This window comes from Diceros bicornis, chromosome 19 (assembly GCF_020826845.1).
Source record: "Diceros bicornis minor isolate mBicDic1 chromosome 19, mDicBic1.mat.cur, whole genome shotgun sequence".
Taxonomy (NCBI): Eukaryota; Metazoa; Chordata; class Mammalia; order Perissodactyla; family Rhinocerotidae; genus Diceros; species Diceros bicornis.
The window spans coordinates 19,408,147-19,425,075 of NC_080758.1; the positions used below are offsets into that span (position 1 = coordinate 19,408,147).

General features: G+C 56.7%; 1 protein-coding gene and 1 pseudogene across 2 annotated transcripts in view; both read right to left on the reverse strand.

Moving 5' to 3' along the window:
- Nucleotides 1-406: 406 nt before the first annotated feature.
- LOC131418439 (biogenesis of lysosome-related organelles complex 1 subunit 4-like) lies at nucleotides 407-1,983 on the reverse strand (annotated as a pseudogene).
- Nucleotides 1,984-2,209: 226 nt separating this feature from the next.
- The window catches only part of PLCG1 (phospholipase C gamma 1), a 35,747-nt gene continuing 21,027 nt past the window's right edge, over nucleotides 2,210-16,929 (reverse strand). Inside the window, exons 2-32 of one of the 2 annotated variants that reach the window (XM_058562693.1) lie at nucleotides 16,579-16,731; nucleotides 16,394-16,487; nucleotides 16,172-16,219; nucleotides 13,740-13,824; nucleotides 13,561-13,644; nucleotides 13,295-13,329; nucleotides 13,001-13,073; nucleotides 12,800-12,901; nucleotides 12,432-12,550; nucleotides 12,260-12,345; nucleotides 12,067-12,187; nucleotides 11,156-11,324; nucleotides 10,888-11,010; nucleotides 10,703-10,804; nucleotides 10,432-10,619; nucleotides 9,927-10,127; nucleotides 9,733-9,852; nucleotides 9,464-9,644; nucleotides 8,411-8,488; nucleotides 7,439-7,542; nucleotides 7,128-7,224; nucleotides 6,774-6,843; nucleotides 6,064-6,221; nucleotides 4,893-4,989; nucleotides 4,503-4,727; nucleotides 4,279-4,427; nucleotides 3,236-3,350; nucleotides 2,955-3,116; nucleotides 2,765-2,853; nucleotides 2,488-2,672; nucleotides 2,210-2,289 (exon numbers count right to left, since the gene is read on the reverse strand). In XM_058562693.1, the coding sequence (XP_058418676.1) occupies nucleotides 2,247-2,289; nucleotides 2,488-2,672; nucleotides 2,765-2,853; nucleotides 2,955-3,116; nucleotides 3,236-3,350; nucleotides 4,279-4,427; nucleotides 4,503-4,727; nucleotides 4,893-4,989; nucleotides 6,064-6,221; nucleotides 6,774-6,843; nucleotides 7,128-7,224; nucleotides 7,439-7,542; nucleotides 8,411-8,488; nucleotides 9,464-9,644; nucleotides 9,733-9,852; nucleotides 9,927-10,127; nucleotides 10,432-10,619; nucleotides 10,703-10,804; nucleotides 10,888-11,010; nucleotides 11,156-11,324; nucleotides 12,067-12,187; nucleotides 12,260-12,345; nucleotides 12,432-12,550; nucleotides 12,800-12,901; nucleotides 13,001-13,073; nucleotides 13,295-13,329; nucleotides 13,561-13,644; nucleotides 13,740-13,824; nucleotides 16,172-16,219; nucleotides 16,394-16,487; nucleotides 16,579-16,731 (3,656 nt within the window). In that variant the 3' untranslated portion in view covers nucleotides 2,210-2,246. Of the gene's footprint in view, nucleotides 2,290-2,487; nucleotides 2,676-2,764; nucleotides 2,854-2,954; nucleotides 3,117-3,235; nucleotides 3,351-4,278; nucleotides 4,428-4,502; nucleotides 4,728-4,892; nucleotides 4,990-6,063; nucleotides 6,222-6,773; nucleotides 6,844-7,127; nucleotides 7,225-7,438; nucleotides 7,543-8,410; nucleotides 8,489-9,463; nucleotides 9,645-9,732; nucleotides 9,853-9,926; nucleotides 10,128-10,431; nucleotides 10,620-10,702; nucleotides 10,805-10,887; nucleotides 11,011-11,155; nucleotides 11,325-12,066; nucleotides 12,188-12,259; nucleotides 12,346-12,431; nucleotides 12,551-12,799; nucleotides 12,902-13,000; nucleotides 13,074-13,294; nucleotides 13,330-13,560; nucleotides 13,645-13,739; nucleotides 13,825-16,171; nucleotides 16,220-16,393; nucleotides 16,488-16,578; nucleotides 16,732-16,929 lie in introns of both variants that reach the window. The other variant, XM_058562692.1, reaches the window with a different exon arrangement.

Here is a 16,929-nt window from a genome sequence, read left to right on the forward strand (position 1 = left end):
TGCCTGCCCAATCTTTCCATCTTCTTCCTTGGATCTTTTTTTTACCAGCTAGACAGAAACTGCCGTAAGTGCAGCAGCTTCACTCAGCACCTGCCTGCCTGTCCCCTCACCTGCCCACAAAGCAGGCAACTCCTTAATCCCTCTTCCATCCCTAAAGGGAAAGCATATTAGTCGTCTTTGCCTCAAAAGAAAAAAAAATTTCTTCTCTTCCCAGCCCCCATCCCATTCCTGACAGTGCCTTAACATCCCAAATCGAAACCGCCCCCCAACACAGCAGGGGGCCCACCTGCCACTCACCTCTCAAAGGCTCTGCTCCAAGGTTTCCCTCCAAGGGTAAGGAGCAGGAGTAAATAACTTAGTTACAATACCATTGAGAAGAAAAACAATCCTGCTATTTTTTAAGTCCTTTTCAGAAGAAAAGCTTTTCCAATAAAATTTAAAACTTTATTTAAATTATAAACCAAACGTTGGCAACCATACATCGACATGTTTGTATGGACAAATTAAGATTGTGAGGTCATACTTTCAAATACAACTTCAGAATTAGTTTAAATAAATCAATACATTTTCTCAGAAATTGTGTAATTTCCTTCGGTTTACAATCCATGATATGGAAAGTTTAATGTGTTAAATAATTTACCATCTACCCTAAAAGTAAGCTATAGAAAACTGAATCACTATTAGGATTGAATAATAACAAGGCTTTAGGAGTATATATAAATCTTGAAAAGGTAACACTGTTAGTTGAGCTGTAAAATCCATACAAATAACAGTTCTGCCACAGCGCACAGATAAGTTGCATTTTGCTTCCCCCATCCCCCCACCAAGCAGCTTTCAGGTTACAAGTGGAAGACATAGAAAATCATACATCCTACGTGAAATAATGAAGACAGTGAGAGAGAGGGTGTGCAAAAAATAAACTTTAAAATTCCATGCTCTCCAACAGCATGTATGCCTATTAATAGGATTTTCAATGGATTTAATACTTGAGATAATCTCAGGTAGCATCCTCTTGCAGTGTTGTCTGGCAGACTCACATCCAAGGTCTTTTGCTGCAACAAGGGAAAGTGGTCTTTGGTCCGAAATAGGACAGGGGTTTGTAGCCAGTCTGCTGGGGCCTGCTGGAGGGTGCCTTGTTGAAGGAGGGTACATCGACTGCGTGCAGGAGTTTCCTCAATGTACTGGGAAAGTCCCCAGCTCGGCCTCTGCGTTGGTGACTTGCTTCTCCGTTCTGGCCACGCTGGTGCCAATCATCCTGACAAAGGCTGTCCATCTTGCTGTAGACCTGCCCATCTCATCCAGGTGGCCTTCGTGTAAATGCGAGGCACACCCTCAATGACAACGTGGGAGAAATCGCCATGCAGCATGCCCACAAACTCGTCCACCCTGGTGAGCAGGTCCTCCAGGCTTGCGTGCAGGGCCTTGGCCTTGGACCACACCCTGGCTCCAGGCAGCAGGCAGGCAGTGTAGCCTGCAGGGGCACACCCAGCTCTGGCCCTCATCCTCCCATGTCCCTGAAGCGCTGCTGTGGCTTTGCGACAGGTTGCTGCTGTCCTTGCTCCAGGTGGCACCCTGGGGCTTGGCCTCTGCCTCCTCTGGCCCCTCGCGCAATACTGCTATTTTTAACATGATCCCCTGTATCTTGCAGGCTGGGTGGTGTTCCCGGCCTTGGGCAACGTGCCCTTGTGCTATGTCGTCCTCTTCAGGCAGGCAGAGCCCCTCTCCAGGCAGGCCCTGTGCTCCTCCACCCTGGCTCCAGGGCCAAACTGCGGGGGCATCTACCCTCCCACCCTGCCTGGCTGTGGTTTTAAAGCTACAGGACAATGTAAACTTTGTTTCCCTGGCCCAACAAGGCTGCTGCTCCTCCTCCACTCTCAGGAATGTCAATAGCTCCTCAGAGCCTCCTGTGCCGCTGGCTGAGGCAGCCTCCCTCTCCAAAGGGCTGCAGCCGTGGTCCTGGCCCCACAAGATGGAAAGATCCATCTCCAGAAGTCAGGGCCAGATGTGTGTGCTTAATGCAAGACACAGTACAGTTTTTGCCTTCACCCAGAGCTAGGGCGAGGAGGCCCAAAACAGTAATACATCTCATTAATGGCTTGGTTTTTGTCTAGCATTCACTCCTGGAATCCAGGCTCCAGGCTGCAAGACCAGGAAGGGTGCCATGGCAGGCCACTTCCAAAGAACCCAGTTCACGGCGTTCTATGAGGCACGCAGCACCTGCTGCTCTCAATGAGGCTGGGACACAACTAGAGGCGATTGTCTCCGTTGACCCGAGTCCTTCGTGGGGTCCTGGACAGAAGGGAAGAGTGTCCTTACCGGCAGCAGGGCCTTGCCGCCCAGTGGGAGAGCCCAAGGCCAGATAATTATAACTATTCTACCCAGGAGAAAGACAGGTACCAAAGGAGGAGGACTGGGCCACTCCTTCCTGTCTCTCCAGCACCTTTCCATCAAGGCGCACACTGGCCACCTACCCTCCATCCCCCTCACCTTCGTTCTCGACTGTCAAAATGGTCTGCAAGATGCTCCTGGGAGATACGAAAGTCCTCAAATGGCTGCTGGTAGCGGGCTTCAAAGGAGCCTTCCCGGGCCCGGCCATGAAACAGCTGGCCCGAAGCATCGGAGCCCCGTTCCCGCAGGGACGTACCACTGAAAGGACTGAGGTCGCCGTTCTCCTGCTTCAACAAGGGCCAAGTGCATGATAAGTCAGTGACCTCTGCCCCTCAGGGGCTGCTGCCTGGCTCTCATCCCACCCTGCTGCAGTTACCTTGGCAGGGAAAATGTCGATCTTGACGAGCAGGGAGGCCAATTCCAGGTCCTCACTGTAGTTGTTCTTCAAAGGCACCGCTCTGTATCCTAGGAGGAGGAAAGCCTGGCCCTCAGCCCAGGAGGGAGCCAAGCAACGCCCCCCTCACCAGCCAGATCATGGGGACACTGTCTCTAGGAAGGGTCCTCACCTGTCTTCAGGCCTTTCACTGGGAAAGTAGCCTGAGCCAGGAAGTTCTGGTCACTAAACATGTCTTCCTCATACACTACAAAGCGCAGGAAGGCGAATTCGGGGTTACTGATCTGGAAGTGGAAGGGCTTGGCTGGCCACACGGGGTTCAGTCCATTGTCCACTGCGAAAGCAAGGGCAAAAGGCCTCAGGCCACCACCAAGAGAGGACAGGGTCACTGGTGCAGAGGGGCCTTTGTGCCCCTGGGAGGATGAGGATAGTGAGTGGGTAAGGAAGGCTCACCCACGAACTCTGTCTTCTGCTTGGTGCTGTCGTACTCAGCTCCAGCCACCTCAACCTCCACAAAAGGACACACAATGCCTCGGCCATTCTTCGGCAGATGCCGGGCCCCCAGCACCTGTAAGGCAGGCAAAGACGGGCCTCGGATTGTCCTTCCTGCTCCCTTCAAGTCCCCACTATGCAGTGGAGGCAGTGCGCCCTCTGGTGGGTCCCAAGGACACTGCCCATTAAGTCCCTCATGGCATCAGGGCCCAAAGAGCAGCTGCTGCCAGCAAAAATTCATTTGGAGAAGTCTTAGCTTTGGCCAAAATTTTCATGTGAGTTTTTACAATCTACTTCATGTTAAATCTGAGTGTTTTAACATGGAAATTTTAAATTACTTTCCCCCAGGAAAAAAAATAGAAACCTATTCTCTGGGAAGAAGCACATGCTCACCCCACAGCTCTGCCTATACCCTGGATGTGCACACCTCACCCCATGCTGTCTTCACTCCTCCTTTAAGACTCTGCTCAGGCCCCACTCACCCTGAATCCCACAGCACTGGGCTGCCAAGGTCACAGCCTCTCACCAGGGGGTAAGATGGGGGCATCGGGGTACTTGAGGACTGCTACAAAGGAGAGCTCTGGGGCCTCGAGAGGGTCACTCTAGCTCAAGCCTAGTTCTAGTAAGTGCCATCTACCTTGTTCCTGCCGATGGGCCCCTGACTCACCAATGGCACTAGCTTCCTCCCCATCTTCTGCCTACTCCTGCCAGGCAGTGGTTACCCATGGCGGCCTCACTGGACAGCCTGACTAAATTTAGTGTCAAGAAGTGGCCACGTTTAGCCTAGTTGCCTCTGGTCTTGGCCACTCGGAGCCCAGCCCCACAGCAGAGGCTCGCAGCTGCCTTGCCACCTCAGAGGACGGTTATTTCTTCGTCAAGCTCAAGAAAAGTCCAGTGCCCCCTCCTCGGTCATACTAACCAGCACCCCAGTGTTGACGCCTGCAATGAGCCCCAGCAGAGCAGCCCCCTTCCCACCCTGAAGCCTACAGATAAGCACCACCCACCTCGATGCAGATGGCACATGGCTCCAGCCCACGGAGGCTGCTCTTGTCAAAGGGGTCAAAGGCCTCGTCCCGCATGGTGCTCGGCTGCAGCACATAGCCACAGTGCCCACCGGCCATGAAGAGTGCCTGGTTCATCTGCATAGGCTTGTCTGAAAGAGCAGGGATTATAGTGGCCTCCAGGCCACCTACCCGGCCCCACTCCTCCTCACAGGGCCCCTCCTCACCTGGGGTCTGGAAGTTGAGGGCCACCAGCTGACTGCCACAGATCCACATGGGCAAGGGATCGTAATTGGAGGAGTCCAGCCGCTGGCCCTTGGGGTAGATGCGGGAGAGCTGCAGCCGGTTGTACTGGAGGAACTTCTTCCCTTTGGCCTTGTTCACATATTTCTCAGCCTTGGTTTCCGGAAAGGACGACATGTCCCGGTAGCAGGCACGTTCTGTGCCAATCTCTGGGCAAAACAGAAAGAACACTTACAGAGAGCCCGCCCACCCAGGTAGCACTGGAGGGCCAGCTCCCCCATCCCCGACCCGCGCAGAGGGACTAAACACGCTTCTTGCACCTGCTACGGAGGGCGCCTGACACACGTACACCCTGCTTGGGCCTCAGCACTTACTTTCTTCATCAAAAGGAACAGGCCGGCAGTAGACGACAAGCTCGGAAAGCTCCAGGGCGATCTTCTTCCTCCGTTCCATCATCTTCCCCTCAGTAAGCTGGTGACAGACAGAAGGCCCTGCAGCCCAGGCTGGAGCCACGTCCAGAAGGAAGCCCCTGCCAGCCTTGGGCACGCCCACACTGCAGGTGCTCTGGCCCTTCCTCCTCCTCCTCCAGACCCCACTGGACAGTAAACAAGGGCCCTCTGTCCTCAGCCTCACACCAGAATCGTCCTTCCTCTTCTTTGCCCCCAAGGACACACTTGCCTTCCAAGACTCTTAGGGGGCGGGATCCTCACCACCATCATGCCCCAGTGACCCCTCAGAGTCCTAGGGTTGCCTGCACTCCCCAGTGATGCTGTGTGATCATTCACTACCCAGCCTCCCTTAGGCAAAAAGGCCACCTTCTGGTTTCCTTGTGACTTCACTGGGGACTCGGGCCTCTGGCTGTCTTCTGGGCCCTAAGGATGATCCTTCCCTGTGTGCCCTCTGTGCTCTCACCCACGACCAGGCCCTACAGGGGCTGTGCCTGTGCTATACCACACTGCATGATGCCCACTACTATCCAACCGTGACCATGACACTCACACGGCTCTTGGTAGAGTCACCAGGGCCATTTGCTGCTGCCAAATCCAACAGGCACTTTCAGGTTCTTATCGTGCCTGTCTGTACCTCTCCAGCCGTCAACACCACAGACTCCCATCTGCCCCCGGCTGCCTCCAACCTCTCTGGCCTGCCCTTCCTGGGCTCTTCTGCCGTGCCACCCACACCCTCCAACGTTAGGGCCTCTTCCTGCTTTAGACCACCTCATCCTTCCTAAGCCTCTGGACAACCACTTCTGCTTCTACCCCAAGACTTCTCCCCTTACCTCTACCCTTACGTATCCAACTGCCCACTAAGCAGCCCCAATTGGACGTCACACGGATATCTCAAACTCAACACATCCTAAAGCTCCATCGCTGTCTATGTGTCTGTTTCTTCCGGATCCCTGCCTAGAGGTGGGGGCTGTGGCTGCACACCTGAGGCTGCTCCACTGCCCTGTGGGGGCCTGGAGGCCTCAGCCACCCAACAGGCTCACGTGCTGCCCACCGAGCAGCCCCACCAGCACCCCTGTAGGCTCCAGAAGGTTCTCACCCTGGCATCTGCAGTCTGGGCTACTTCACGGATCTTTTTCACCCAGTCCTGCAGCTCCTCCTGAGAGTCAGCAGCAACATCCAGGGACCAGTGTGCTACCGACGCCATGCTGATGGAGAAGACGAACAGCCGGTTGTTCTTGCCCTCAGGACGGATAGCTGAGAGAGCGAGAGAAGATGAGAGCTGGGAACAAGCATTTCTCTGTCCCCCACTCCACACCCCGGGCAATGGCTCAAATGAGTTCTCTCATCACCTGTCCTCCTTCCCACACCTGGTGAGGGAGGCAGTGCTGCTCTGCCAGGCCCATTTTACACCTGAGGACGCTGCAGCTCAGAGAGACAAGTCACTGCCGGGAGTGGTGAGCCAGGGCTCAAACCCAGGACTGGCTGACTCAGGCCTCTAACCTGGGCCATGGGCCCCTCCCCACCCTGTCTCCAAGCCTCTGTCACACCCCATGACCCAACCCATTAGGACTGGGGATGTTGGCTAGCCATCAGCTTCATCCACAGTGCCTGGCACAGGGTGAGCAGCGTAGGATCAAAGCTAGGGGTGAAGAAGGGAGCCAGGGGTGTCCAAGTACAGGGGAAGTCAGAGTGAGGGCAGCCTCTGAGGGTCCAGCCATCGGCTTCCTCCCTCAGAACAAGGAGAGGGCCACAAAAGGAGAGCCTGACCCCAAGGCACAGTAAGCAAGAGAAGGGACAGGGGCTCACCAATCTGACAAGCCGGCACATCCAAGACCCCCCGCAGCAAGTCCCCCAGGGGGCTGTTCTCGTCCAAGTGCTGTTGGAAGCAAAGCCCATGAGATTGTCAGCATGCCTGCTACATACATGCGTGAGGGATGTCTGTGTGTGTGTGACAAATACATCTCACAAGTGTACACGTGACTGCACAAACATGACACATGTTATATCAGAGACCACGGACACCACGGGGTGTGACTGGACCCCATGTGATGGGCAGCTGTGCATGCACAGGCATGCCCAACACTGTGTGTCATGGGTGTGTGCATGAGAAGAGAATCTGGGGATGGGAATCCTGTCCCACCAGCGTGGCTCTGGTCTCACCTCTCTCTCAGGCTCCAGGGCTGCTGGGCTGACCATTTCTTCCACATAGTTGGATGGGAACCAGAGCTGCTTCTTCCCACCATAGTCCCCTCGCCACCTGTGGAAGCCACAGGGTGCTGACCCCCAGCAACCACCCCAAAGTCCCACGAGGAGGGTATCCTTTGTCAGGGGCCCTCAGACCAAGGCAGGCACTACTGGTACACGTGTGGAACAGACAGCCCACAAACATACATCATCAGGGGCACATGCAGGGCCCGGTGTCTCCCAGCCCACCACACCCCAGCCTCTCCAGCCCCAGGGACCAGGCTCACCAGCCTCCCTCTTGCTTCTCCACGTTCTGGATGATGGCGCTCTTGGTGAAAGTCAGCTCGTCCTCTCTCTGGGCCTTGTAGTCAAAGAGGGCTTTGACTGCACACTGCAGAGGTGAGAAGTAGCAGTTAAAGCAGACAGTCCCTCCCCACCACTTTCCTGACCTGGGGCCCCACGTGTACACACTCGTGTGCTTGGGCTGCCCAGCCGGGGGTCAGGCGGCCAGAGGGGCCACTGCCGGCAGCCCGCCCTAGTTACAGTCCTCACTACTGGCCCTGCAGGAGGCTCCAGGACACATGTGACTGGGGAGAGAGCCAGGGCCTCTGCCACAGAAGCTCCCTGGGATCCAGGTGGAACCTTGCGAGCCCCGCCCTGGGCCATAGGGAGAGCCTTGAATGTACGCCCAGGAGTCAGGGCCAGCAAGCCAGGAAGGGAGTGTCTGCAGATGCCCTGAGTGCCTCCCCTGGGATCTGGAAGCCTACAGGCATGGCTGGGATCCCATCACTCCTCATCTAGAAAGCAGAAGAAAGAAGGTGTCCCCAGGCTCCCTGGCTGCTGAGGGAAGAGGATGAGGAATAGGGCCCAGCTCCTTACCCTGTAGAGAAAAAGGCAAAAAGAGGAAGATCCTGTCTGACAGATCTCCATGAGGTGAGGGAACGAGTGGCAAAAAACTAAGTTTTCTGGCCGTGTGCCCCACCCCCAGCCTGCTGCTGCCCGGGGAGGAAATGGGAGTTACCCCGGGGAGCAGTCTGGAAGGTCATTGCTGACCCCAGGGACGGGTTGGGGAGGGGTCAGCCCCGGGAGACCTGCGGTCATACACCAACCACACATCTCTCACAACCTCTTGAGCCTCGGAAAACCACAAACACCACTTCTCCACAAAGACCACAGATGGGCCCTGAGCAGAGAAATGCAAGCCCCAAGCAGCTGGGGACCCTCCCCAGCTTCCTGTGCCCAGAGGCCTGAGGTTATACCTTGAAAGTCGGCATAGGGTTTGCCTCCACATAGAAGCCAGGGTTGCGTCCTTCATACAGGGCCCCGTAGTCGGGCTCCTGGAAACACGACAGAATGGGATATGTTAATGCCCAGAGAGCCTAGATTCCATGTGCCCCGCTCCCCCTGGTGCGACTGGCCCCCACCTGGTCCTCCTCTCGAGGTGTCCAAGTCTGACCCTTCATTGGCACCTGGTCCACCAGGGTCCCCCAACCTCAATGGGGGTGGGCTCAGGGGCCTGGCCTCACCCCCTCCCTCATCCATGTTCTTACTCATGATTCTAAAATCTCTATCTCAGTTTCTGGGGGCCCAAACTGTTTCTGAGGTATCTGTTACCTGACACCCAACTGTTTCTAACCTTTCTGCAGCAAGCCCCCAGACACCACACATTCAGTGTTCTCATTCAGTGGCTCATTCGTTCACCGCCGAGCGCCCCCAACCCCCAGCCCCCAGAGGATGGCAGTCTTCTTCCTGGCCACCCGTGTCCACTGATGAGAAGAGTCTCAAGTGGATCTTCCGTCCTGGACTCCTTCTTTCTATCCAAGGCCACGACTCTGGCCCACAGCCCTCATCATCCTCTGCGCCATCAGTCCTGCCTTCTTTCTTCACTGGTCTCACACCCACACCTCTGGCGCCTACTTTCTCCTGCCCTGGGGACAAGCCTCCAGCCTCGGGCCTACCCTCTCCCTGTGTGAGCTCTAGGACCTCCTCAGCCCACACCTTGACTCACGGGGCTCTCTCTGCTTGAATGCTTATCCCCCACCTCTGCACCTGCCTAACTCATGCCCATCCTTGACACAACTCAGATGTCACTCTCTCTAGGACACCTTCCTGGCACCCACACTGTGGCTCCCAGCAGGGCTGAGTGGCCCTCCTAAGAGCTCCTACAACATCACAGGCCTCTGTCCCACATACCCAGATTACCCCATGACTGTCAGACTCTAGGCCTGCCCAGCAGCTAGCTAGGGAGTTTCTGGAGGGCCATGCTGGTCTCTCCCCTGCCTGCCATGCCCCCTCAACCACCAGGCCCTCACAGCTGTGCCAATCTTCTCCAGCGCCTCCTCGTTGATGGGATAGCGCAGCTTCATCTTGCGGTACAGCGGATGCTTCTCATAGTAGCTGATGAGGTCAACGAGGCTGTCAAACTCTGAGTTGCCCAGCATCACTGTCTGGCCCTCCTGCTGCACACGGCAATGCTTGATCTTGCCCTCAGCCCTTGACAAAGACAGACCAGTCGTCCAGGGTCAGGGCAGCCCAGACCCAGGCGAAGCCCTGTACCACCCCCCAGGGCCATACCCCTCACCGGAAGGAGATGGCATAAGAATTGGGCTCATTCCGTTTCCGCACCAGGAAGGCCCCATCACGGGGAACACGCATCAGCATGTGCTCGGCCTGTGCTCTGGTCAGGCTTGCGTGGTACCACCTGAGGACAGGCCCAAGTCAGGCTCTGGCTATCACCACCCAGGTCCCCGCCCCACCCCTCGTTCCCTCCCTCACTCTTTGCTCTCGTGGGCATTGGTCTGCGGGACAGGCTCTGAGAGGCGCATCTCAAATTCGTTGCAGCGCAGGGGCACCTGCTGGTAGTGTGTGATGAGATCATAGAGGGAGTCAAAGACGAGGTTGTCTGTCAAGAAGAACTTGGGGGTGCCAGCATCCTGCCGAGAGTGGATCCTGCAGTGCTGGACCTTCCCATTCCGCCTGAGGGATGACGGGGAGGCAGTGAGAAGCAGGCCCGAGCCCTGAACACCACACTCTACCCCAAGCAAGGCACCAAGTCTCAAAGAGGGAGGCAAACCTCCTAAGGAACTCAAGTATGGGGTAGCCCTAGAGGAGGGGCCTCACACTAACGAAAAAAAAGCACGTGTGTGTACGCGCACACGTGTGACGTGTGTGCACTTGCTAAAATGATGGCATGAAAGCCTAGAACAAAAGACAAACTGTGGGCTGTGGCCACCTCTGGGTGGTGATGTATCCACATGCACACGCACTGGGAGCGAGTTACCAGAAAGAGAGGGTATAGTCGCCCACGAAGGTCTCGCTCTCGCGCACTAAGAAGGAGCCGTCGGGGGCCCCTGTCTCAATGCAGTACTCGGTGAGTAGGCGCTCGGCGATGTGCCGCCCGTCCCGTCCTGCCCCAAGCTTCCCATGGAACCACTTCTCGTTGGAGTGCAGCTCTGTGCTGCCACTGGCCTGGGAGTGGGAGGGCAACAGCAAAGACACTCACTCAGTGACTCTGACCCCAGCCCGCCCCCAGCCCTGGGCCGGCCCCTCACCTCCTTGGGCTCCTCCTCATCCTCATTGCCCTGGTCACTGCTGGTCTCCTCAGAGTAGTAGATCTTGCTGCTGGTCAAAACGAAGTAGTGGGGATACCACTCCTATAAGAGACCAAAGTGAAGCCCCTGAACAGAGCCCTCTCACCACCTTGCCCCCTCACCACCCAGCCTGGCCCGGCCCTCACGTGGTTCACAGGGTCCTCTAGGTAGAGGATGCCATTCTTGATGGAGTTGCTGATGTCGTTCTCAGAGTACATCACGGACGTAGGCACCTCCTCATAAGCACTGCCCTCAGCCAGCTTCTTGTGCTGTGGGGGGCAAGCCAGGACATGGCAATGCCAGCCCCAGTCCCATAACTCCACCTCCTCACCCAGGCCTAGACCAACAGCTGAAGTGACAGCCTGGGAGAGGCACTGGGAAGTGTGGGGCTCCCCACCAGCCCACCATCCCTACCTTGATAAGGATCTTCCTCTTGAGCTGATTGGGCGAAGGGAGCCCATCGGCGGCAATGTCCACAGGCTTGGTGAGGAGTGTGTCCCCGAGCACCTTCTTGAAGTACTGGGCCATGTTCCTTTGCTGGGCAATGCTACAGTGGTCCTCGATGGATAGGATGACCGGGTACCTGCAGGATAGGGGACCAGTGCGGTGACACAGACCCTGTGATTCTGCAGGGTCAAGGCTCAGTCCAAACAGCCCCTCCAAGAGCGAGGTGTTAGCAGCTACGGGCTCGGGGGCCCTATCTATAGGGGAGCTATCCCAGAGAAGAGGTGGGACCTGGCCACTGGAAGGGTGGAGGGGGTCCTACAGGGGCAGCTATGGTGCAGCAGAAAGAAAGTGGTGGGACTGCTGAAGACGGGCTGCCCCAGCAGTGCAGAGAGACATCCCGCACCAATGAGCTCAGGAGAGATGAGAAGGAGCCTCCAAATTGAGTCACTGGGGAGCCTCTGGGGATCCCTTCAGTGAGGTGGGAGAGACTAGTGACCACAGGTTAGGGTGAATAGGAGTGCAGAATGGGACACAGGGAACAGACAATTCTCTGGGCTGTGAAGGGAAAGGAGCTGGCAAGACAATGGGCAAAAAAGGCCAGGGTTAAGGAGGTATTCTTTGAGGATGGGAAGAGCTTGACTGTGTTCCCTAGCTAAAGAGAAAGACTCATGAAGAAGGCAGGACAAGAATGCAGGAAACAGGGAGTAACTTGGGAAGCAATGGCTCAAGCAAGCGGCAGGAGAGGAAGAGAGACCAAGAGGAAGGACAAAGATGAAAGGTGGGGGGCGTGGGGACAGGGTATTGAGGGGGCCCTCTGCCCTGTCATAGGAGAGAGCTGGGTCCCAAGCCGACCTCTAGGGTCTCCCACATCCACTCACTCTGAGGCCACAAAGGCATGCTCCTTGATGGTGTGCAAGACGTCTGAGAACTTGATCTTGGTGGTAAGGGTGTGTCCATGGTAAATGACAGGCATTCCGTCTGGGCCATCCCAGCAGTCCACTGGGGAGCAACATGACCACAGTCAAGTGGGCAGGCCTCCCATCTTCCTCCCCAACCCTGGCCCCCACGCACACTCAATGCAGCGACAGCCCATCCGCAGGCAGCGAGCATAGGCTTCCAGAGAGGACTCGCTGGAGAACTGGTCCCCGGTCAGGTACCTGGACAGGGAAGGAGAGGCAGGGGTGGTCAGGCGAGCCCTCTCCCTCCCCACGTCAGGCTGGGTGGGGCCTAGGGAGCCACTCACGTATTGTGCGAGGAAGAGATCCAGTAGTGGGAGAGAGGGTTGTTCATGGTGTCTGGGCACACCGCATCCAGCTGCGAGTTCCACACACTGTTCTCTTTGGAGAACAGGAAAGTGACAAACTGTCCAGGAACAAATGTAGAAGGAAACAAATGTAGAAGGAAAGAGAAATTGAGTCCCTGCCCTAGCCCACTGGAATGGGGGTGGTGGGAAGGAGAGAGGGTGCTCAAGCCTCAACTGGGGTGGGCAAGAGGGCAGTGGGGAGGAACAAGGTGGCATCCCTAAGGAGGATGTGGCTCCTGGGAACCAGGTGGGGCTCTGGTCAGCTCCACTCATTCTCTCTGACACAAGGGATGAAAGCTAGGCCTCACCTCGTCCAGGAAGAAGTATGGCTCCTCAATCTCTCGCAAGGGGTCTCGGAGGAAGCTGAGCATGAACTCCTGTACCTGGAGCCGGTCAACAGCCCACAGCTCCTGATGGGGGTGGAGGGGCACATGTGAGAGGCCTCCCGTCAGCAATGAGCTCAGCCCCCCTTAGCCAGGAGCCCTGGCCCAGTCCTAGCCCAGCCATACCCCCTGGTACTCGAGGAGAAACTGCTGGAACTCAGGAAGGGACACTCGGCAGAGCTCTGGTCGCTCCCCGGCCCTGCAGTAGAGAAGGGAGGTACCTGGCGGCCAGCTGGCTAACATGGTCCACAGGCAAGGGGCCCCTTGGAAGGCAGAGCCCAGTTCCCAGCCAGCACAGCTGCCTAGAATGGTCCAACATGCCTCACTCCCTCCCACTGCCTCCCACCTCATGGTGAATCACCCAGGGGAGAGATGAAGAGGGCCCAGGGGAGAATCCCACCTCCCCACTTCAAACCAAACCTCAGGGCACTGGCTTCCAAGAAAGGGAGGTCCATCTGCAGGAGACAGAAGCTGGTCAGAGCGAGAGCCCCTGGAGGCCATGTGGGAAAGGGGCTCTCAGGAAGAAAGGCTGGGGAAGCAGATGGGGGCAGGCCTCAAGAGGAGAAGAGCTGGAGAAATGGCACCCCAAAGCCCCCAAGCAGGGCAGCAGGGCTGAGGCAGGTGGGGCTGGGGCTGGGGTGGGAGAGCAGGGGCAAGGGCCGCGGGAGGGCAGGTGACTCATGCACCGTCTTCTGGGCGCTGTACATGAGGCTGCGGTACAGCTGAGCAAACTGCCCATAGGTGATGTCACTGCTGCGCTGCTCCACGTCCTGCGTGGTACAGAGCAGGACTGCTGGTCAGGCTTATTGGCCAGGGGCTCCCGGCCTCCCCTGCCACACCTGCAGATGGCCCAGGAGACCCTTACCGTCAGCCGCTCTCGGAGGAAACGCATGTTGGGGACCCGGTAGTTGACCTGGGACAGCATGTTCTTCAGGTCCTTGGCTGATATACTGAGGAAAGAGAGACATCCCCAGTGGACTCACCCAACCTCTCATGACCTCTGACCTGTGGGCTGAGTCCACCCGGGGCTGGACAGGTAAACAACACTACTCTGAAGTACTGAGGGTGAAGCTGGATCAGAAGCCTTGGGGTGACCAATGGAAGTCCCTTCCTTTCTCTGGGCCTCAGTTTCCTTATCTGGGAAAAGCCAAGCCCATGATTCTGGCCAGGAGTGACCAGGCTCAGAACAGTGGGTCAGGCATGGGGGGAGGGGAGCCAATCTTCAGCTCCCCACCGCCCCCAGCACTACTCAAGCCACACCTCTGGCCTCTCTCTCTCCTAGGCAGCAGGAGGCCCATGAGGACAGAGGGAGGCAGCCTCCCACCACTCCACCTTCAAGCTCCAGCAGGGTCCACTCCCAAACTCCCTGTGAGGTGCAGCTCAGCAGCGATTCCCCACCCACCACCCCTGGGATGCTGGGAGTTTTGTGCAAGGAGAGCAGGGGGATGTCATTCTCAGCCAAATACCACTACTGGCAACTGAGCACTCTCCTGGGGACTGACAGGGAAGCGTCCCTGCCCTCCAGGGATGCCCTGCCCAGGATATGGGACACTGCTGGGAGACACTGCCGGGCCTGACCACAGGATGGAAAAGATGAGGGGAAAGAGAAGCTTTCTCTCCTGGAAGGTGGTGTCAGGCAGGGGAGGGCAGGCACCCCTCCTCCCCCTGTCCAAGAGCCTGGCAGGCAGCACAGAGCTCTCTGAGAGGATTCAGCTCTGTACTGACTGGTCCTGGCCACGATCCACAAGTGCTGTTCAGGAAGCACTTGCTCTGCACAGGCGCCGGCTCATCCGCCCCTTAGTCACCCAAGAGGCAGGCTCTGTCAGGGTCCTCACTTGGCAGGCTAGGAAACTGCTGCATCACCAAGCTTTCCCTCCGTGGGCTCTGCCATCAGCATCACCAGCAGGCTGTTATCTCTCCCACTAAAACCACCTCTCTTGCCCCTGCTTACCTCTCCAGCTACTGCCCCCTTCTCTGCTCCCCTTCATGGCAATGCCCTGAAGGAGCCACCCATGCTCCCTTTCATTCCCTGAACCCCCATCCCCACTCCTCCACTGCCCATCTCAAGGTCACCAACTACCTCTGCGGTGTTAAGCCCAAGGGGCACCTATCTTAGTCTTCTCCACACTTGACAAGGCCTGGCATAGCTGACTACTCTCTTCTCCCTGGGCTTCCAGAACTCTATACCCTCCAGGTTCTCCTCTTACCTCGAGTTGCTACCATGAGCTGCTACATCCCTTGGCTGGCTCCTCCTCACCCAGCCCGTCCCCAGCATGGAGTGGAGCAGCCTGGGACCAGCCACTGGCCTTCTTCCCTTTTTATGCAGTGCTTACCCCCAGGTGATCTCTAGCCTTAAGGCCTTCCGTGTCATCTAGATGCTCCTCAGATAACATCTCCAGCCCCAACGTCTCCCCTGAACTCATTCTACCCCTGCCTACTCAAGGTTTCTACCTGGACATCTAAGGGCATCATAAAACTTAACACGCCCCAAATGAACTCCTAAGCTCCCCCAAATGTGCTCCTCCCACAGCCTTCCCCATCTCAGTCAATGGCAACTCCATCCTTCCAGATGCTCAAGCCAAAAGCTTACTGTCATCCTCGACTCCTCTCTCTCGCACCCCAAAATCAATCTGTTAGGAAATTCTACTGGGCTCTATCTTTGAAACACAGTATAGCCAAAATCTGACCACCTCCTACCACCTGGACATTGACCAAGCACTGTCATCTTTCCCTTGGACTGCTGAAGCTGCTTCCTAACTGAGCTCTCTGGCTCTGCCCTGCCCTGTCCAACAGCAGCCAACACACTTGTGTAACTGAGGTCTGGTCACGTCACGCCTCTCTTCAAAACCCTCCGTGGTTTTCCATTTCTTTGACAGCAACAGTCAAAGGTCCCTATGTGACCTAGTCTTTATCCCCTCATCGCTCCTTGGCCCCCTTGGCTGTCACACCATGGCCTCAAAGCCATGAGCTTCAAAGCACCCCCTCACATACTAGAAGGCCACTCTGATCCTCTTTCCAGGACACCCAGAGCCAGTTCTGCACTTCCTGTCTCTGCCCACAGTGGCAGAGCACACAGCTTACTGTCCCTGTCTTCTCTCACCAGTTTGCACCAAGGCCATCAGAGTGCTTTCTAAAGGAGGGTGCTTGTGCCAGAACCAATGCCTACCGCCCAGCCCTGCTTGAGGCAGGTCCCCTGGGTCCTCTGGTTCTCTAGGCAGCCACTCAGAGGCCTGTCTACTGTTCTATTTTGCTGCCCCAACCCACCCTGCTGGGCTAGAGCCACAGCTCAGTACCCACCGGTCCTCACGGTTTCGATCCACTGAGTAGAACTGCTTCCGCAGCCACCTAGAGGGAGAAAAGCCTGAAGTGAGGGCCACTTTTCCGGACAGGGCCAGGCCCAGGCCCGGGGAGGAGATCAGGAGGCAGTGCTGGGCAGAGAGAGGTCTGCGTCCCTACTCCTGCTCCCTAGAACCTAATGCCCCCACCCCTAACCCCAAGCATATCAGAAGAGGTTCTTACCTCTCAATCTGCAGGGGTGTGGCCGCCTGCAATGTGTCTTCCATCAGCCAAGTTAAGCCCTTAATCCACATGTTCACTTCATCTTCAGACGTAGCTGCGAGCAAAGGGTAAGCAGCTGAGTTGAGGGCACGCACCTCCTGCTGAGCCGGGAGCCAGTGGACATTCCCCTTAACCTTGACTCCTACCTTGCAGGCTCAGGGTCTTCAGGCGGAATTCCATCCCATACAGGATGACAAAGCAGTGTGACTGGTCTGGTCGGAAAGCAGGGTCCTCTTGGTAGCGATCAAAGTCCCGTGAGGTCTTCCCTGGGCGGATCTCCTTGATTTCACGAATGTCAACTAGGAAGGTAGAGAAGAGGCCAAGGTCAGGCTGGAGTCTCAGCGAGTCAGCACCAAAACGAGGGCAGCCTGGTTTCCTCGTTCCCAGGCTCTCCCTTGGGGGGACCACAAAGACTACTCACAGTCCCACTGGGTGATACAAGAGAGCTGGGCTAAGTCTATGGACAGACTTCTGCTAAAAGCTGAGAGGTCTGAGTG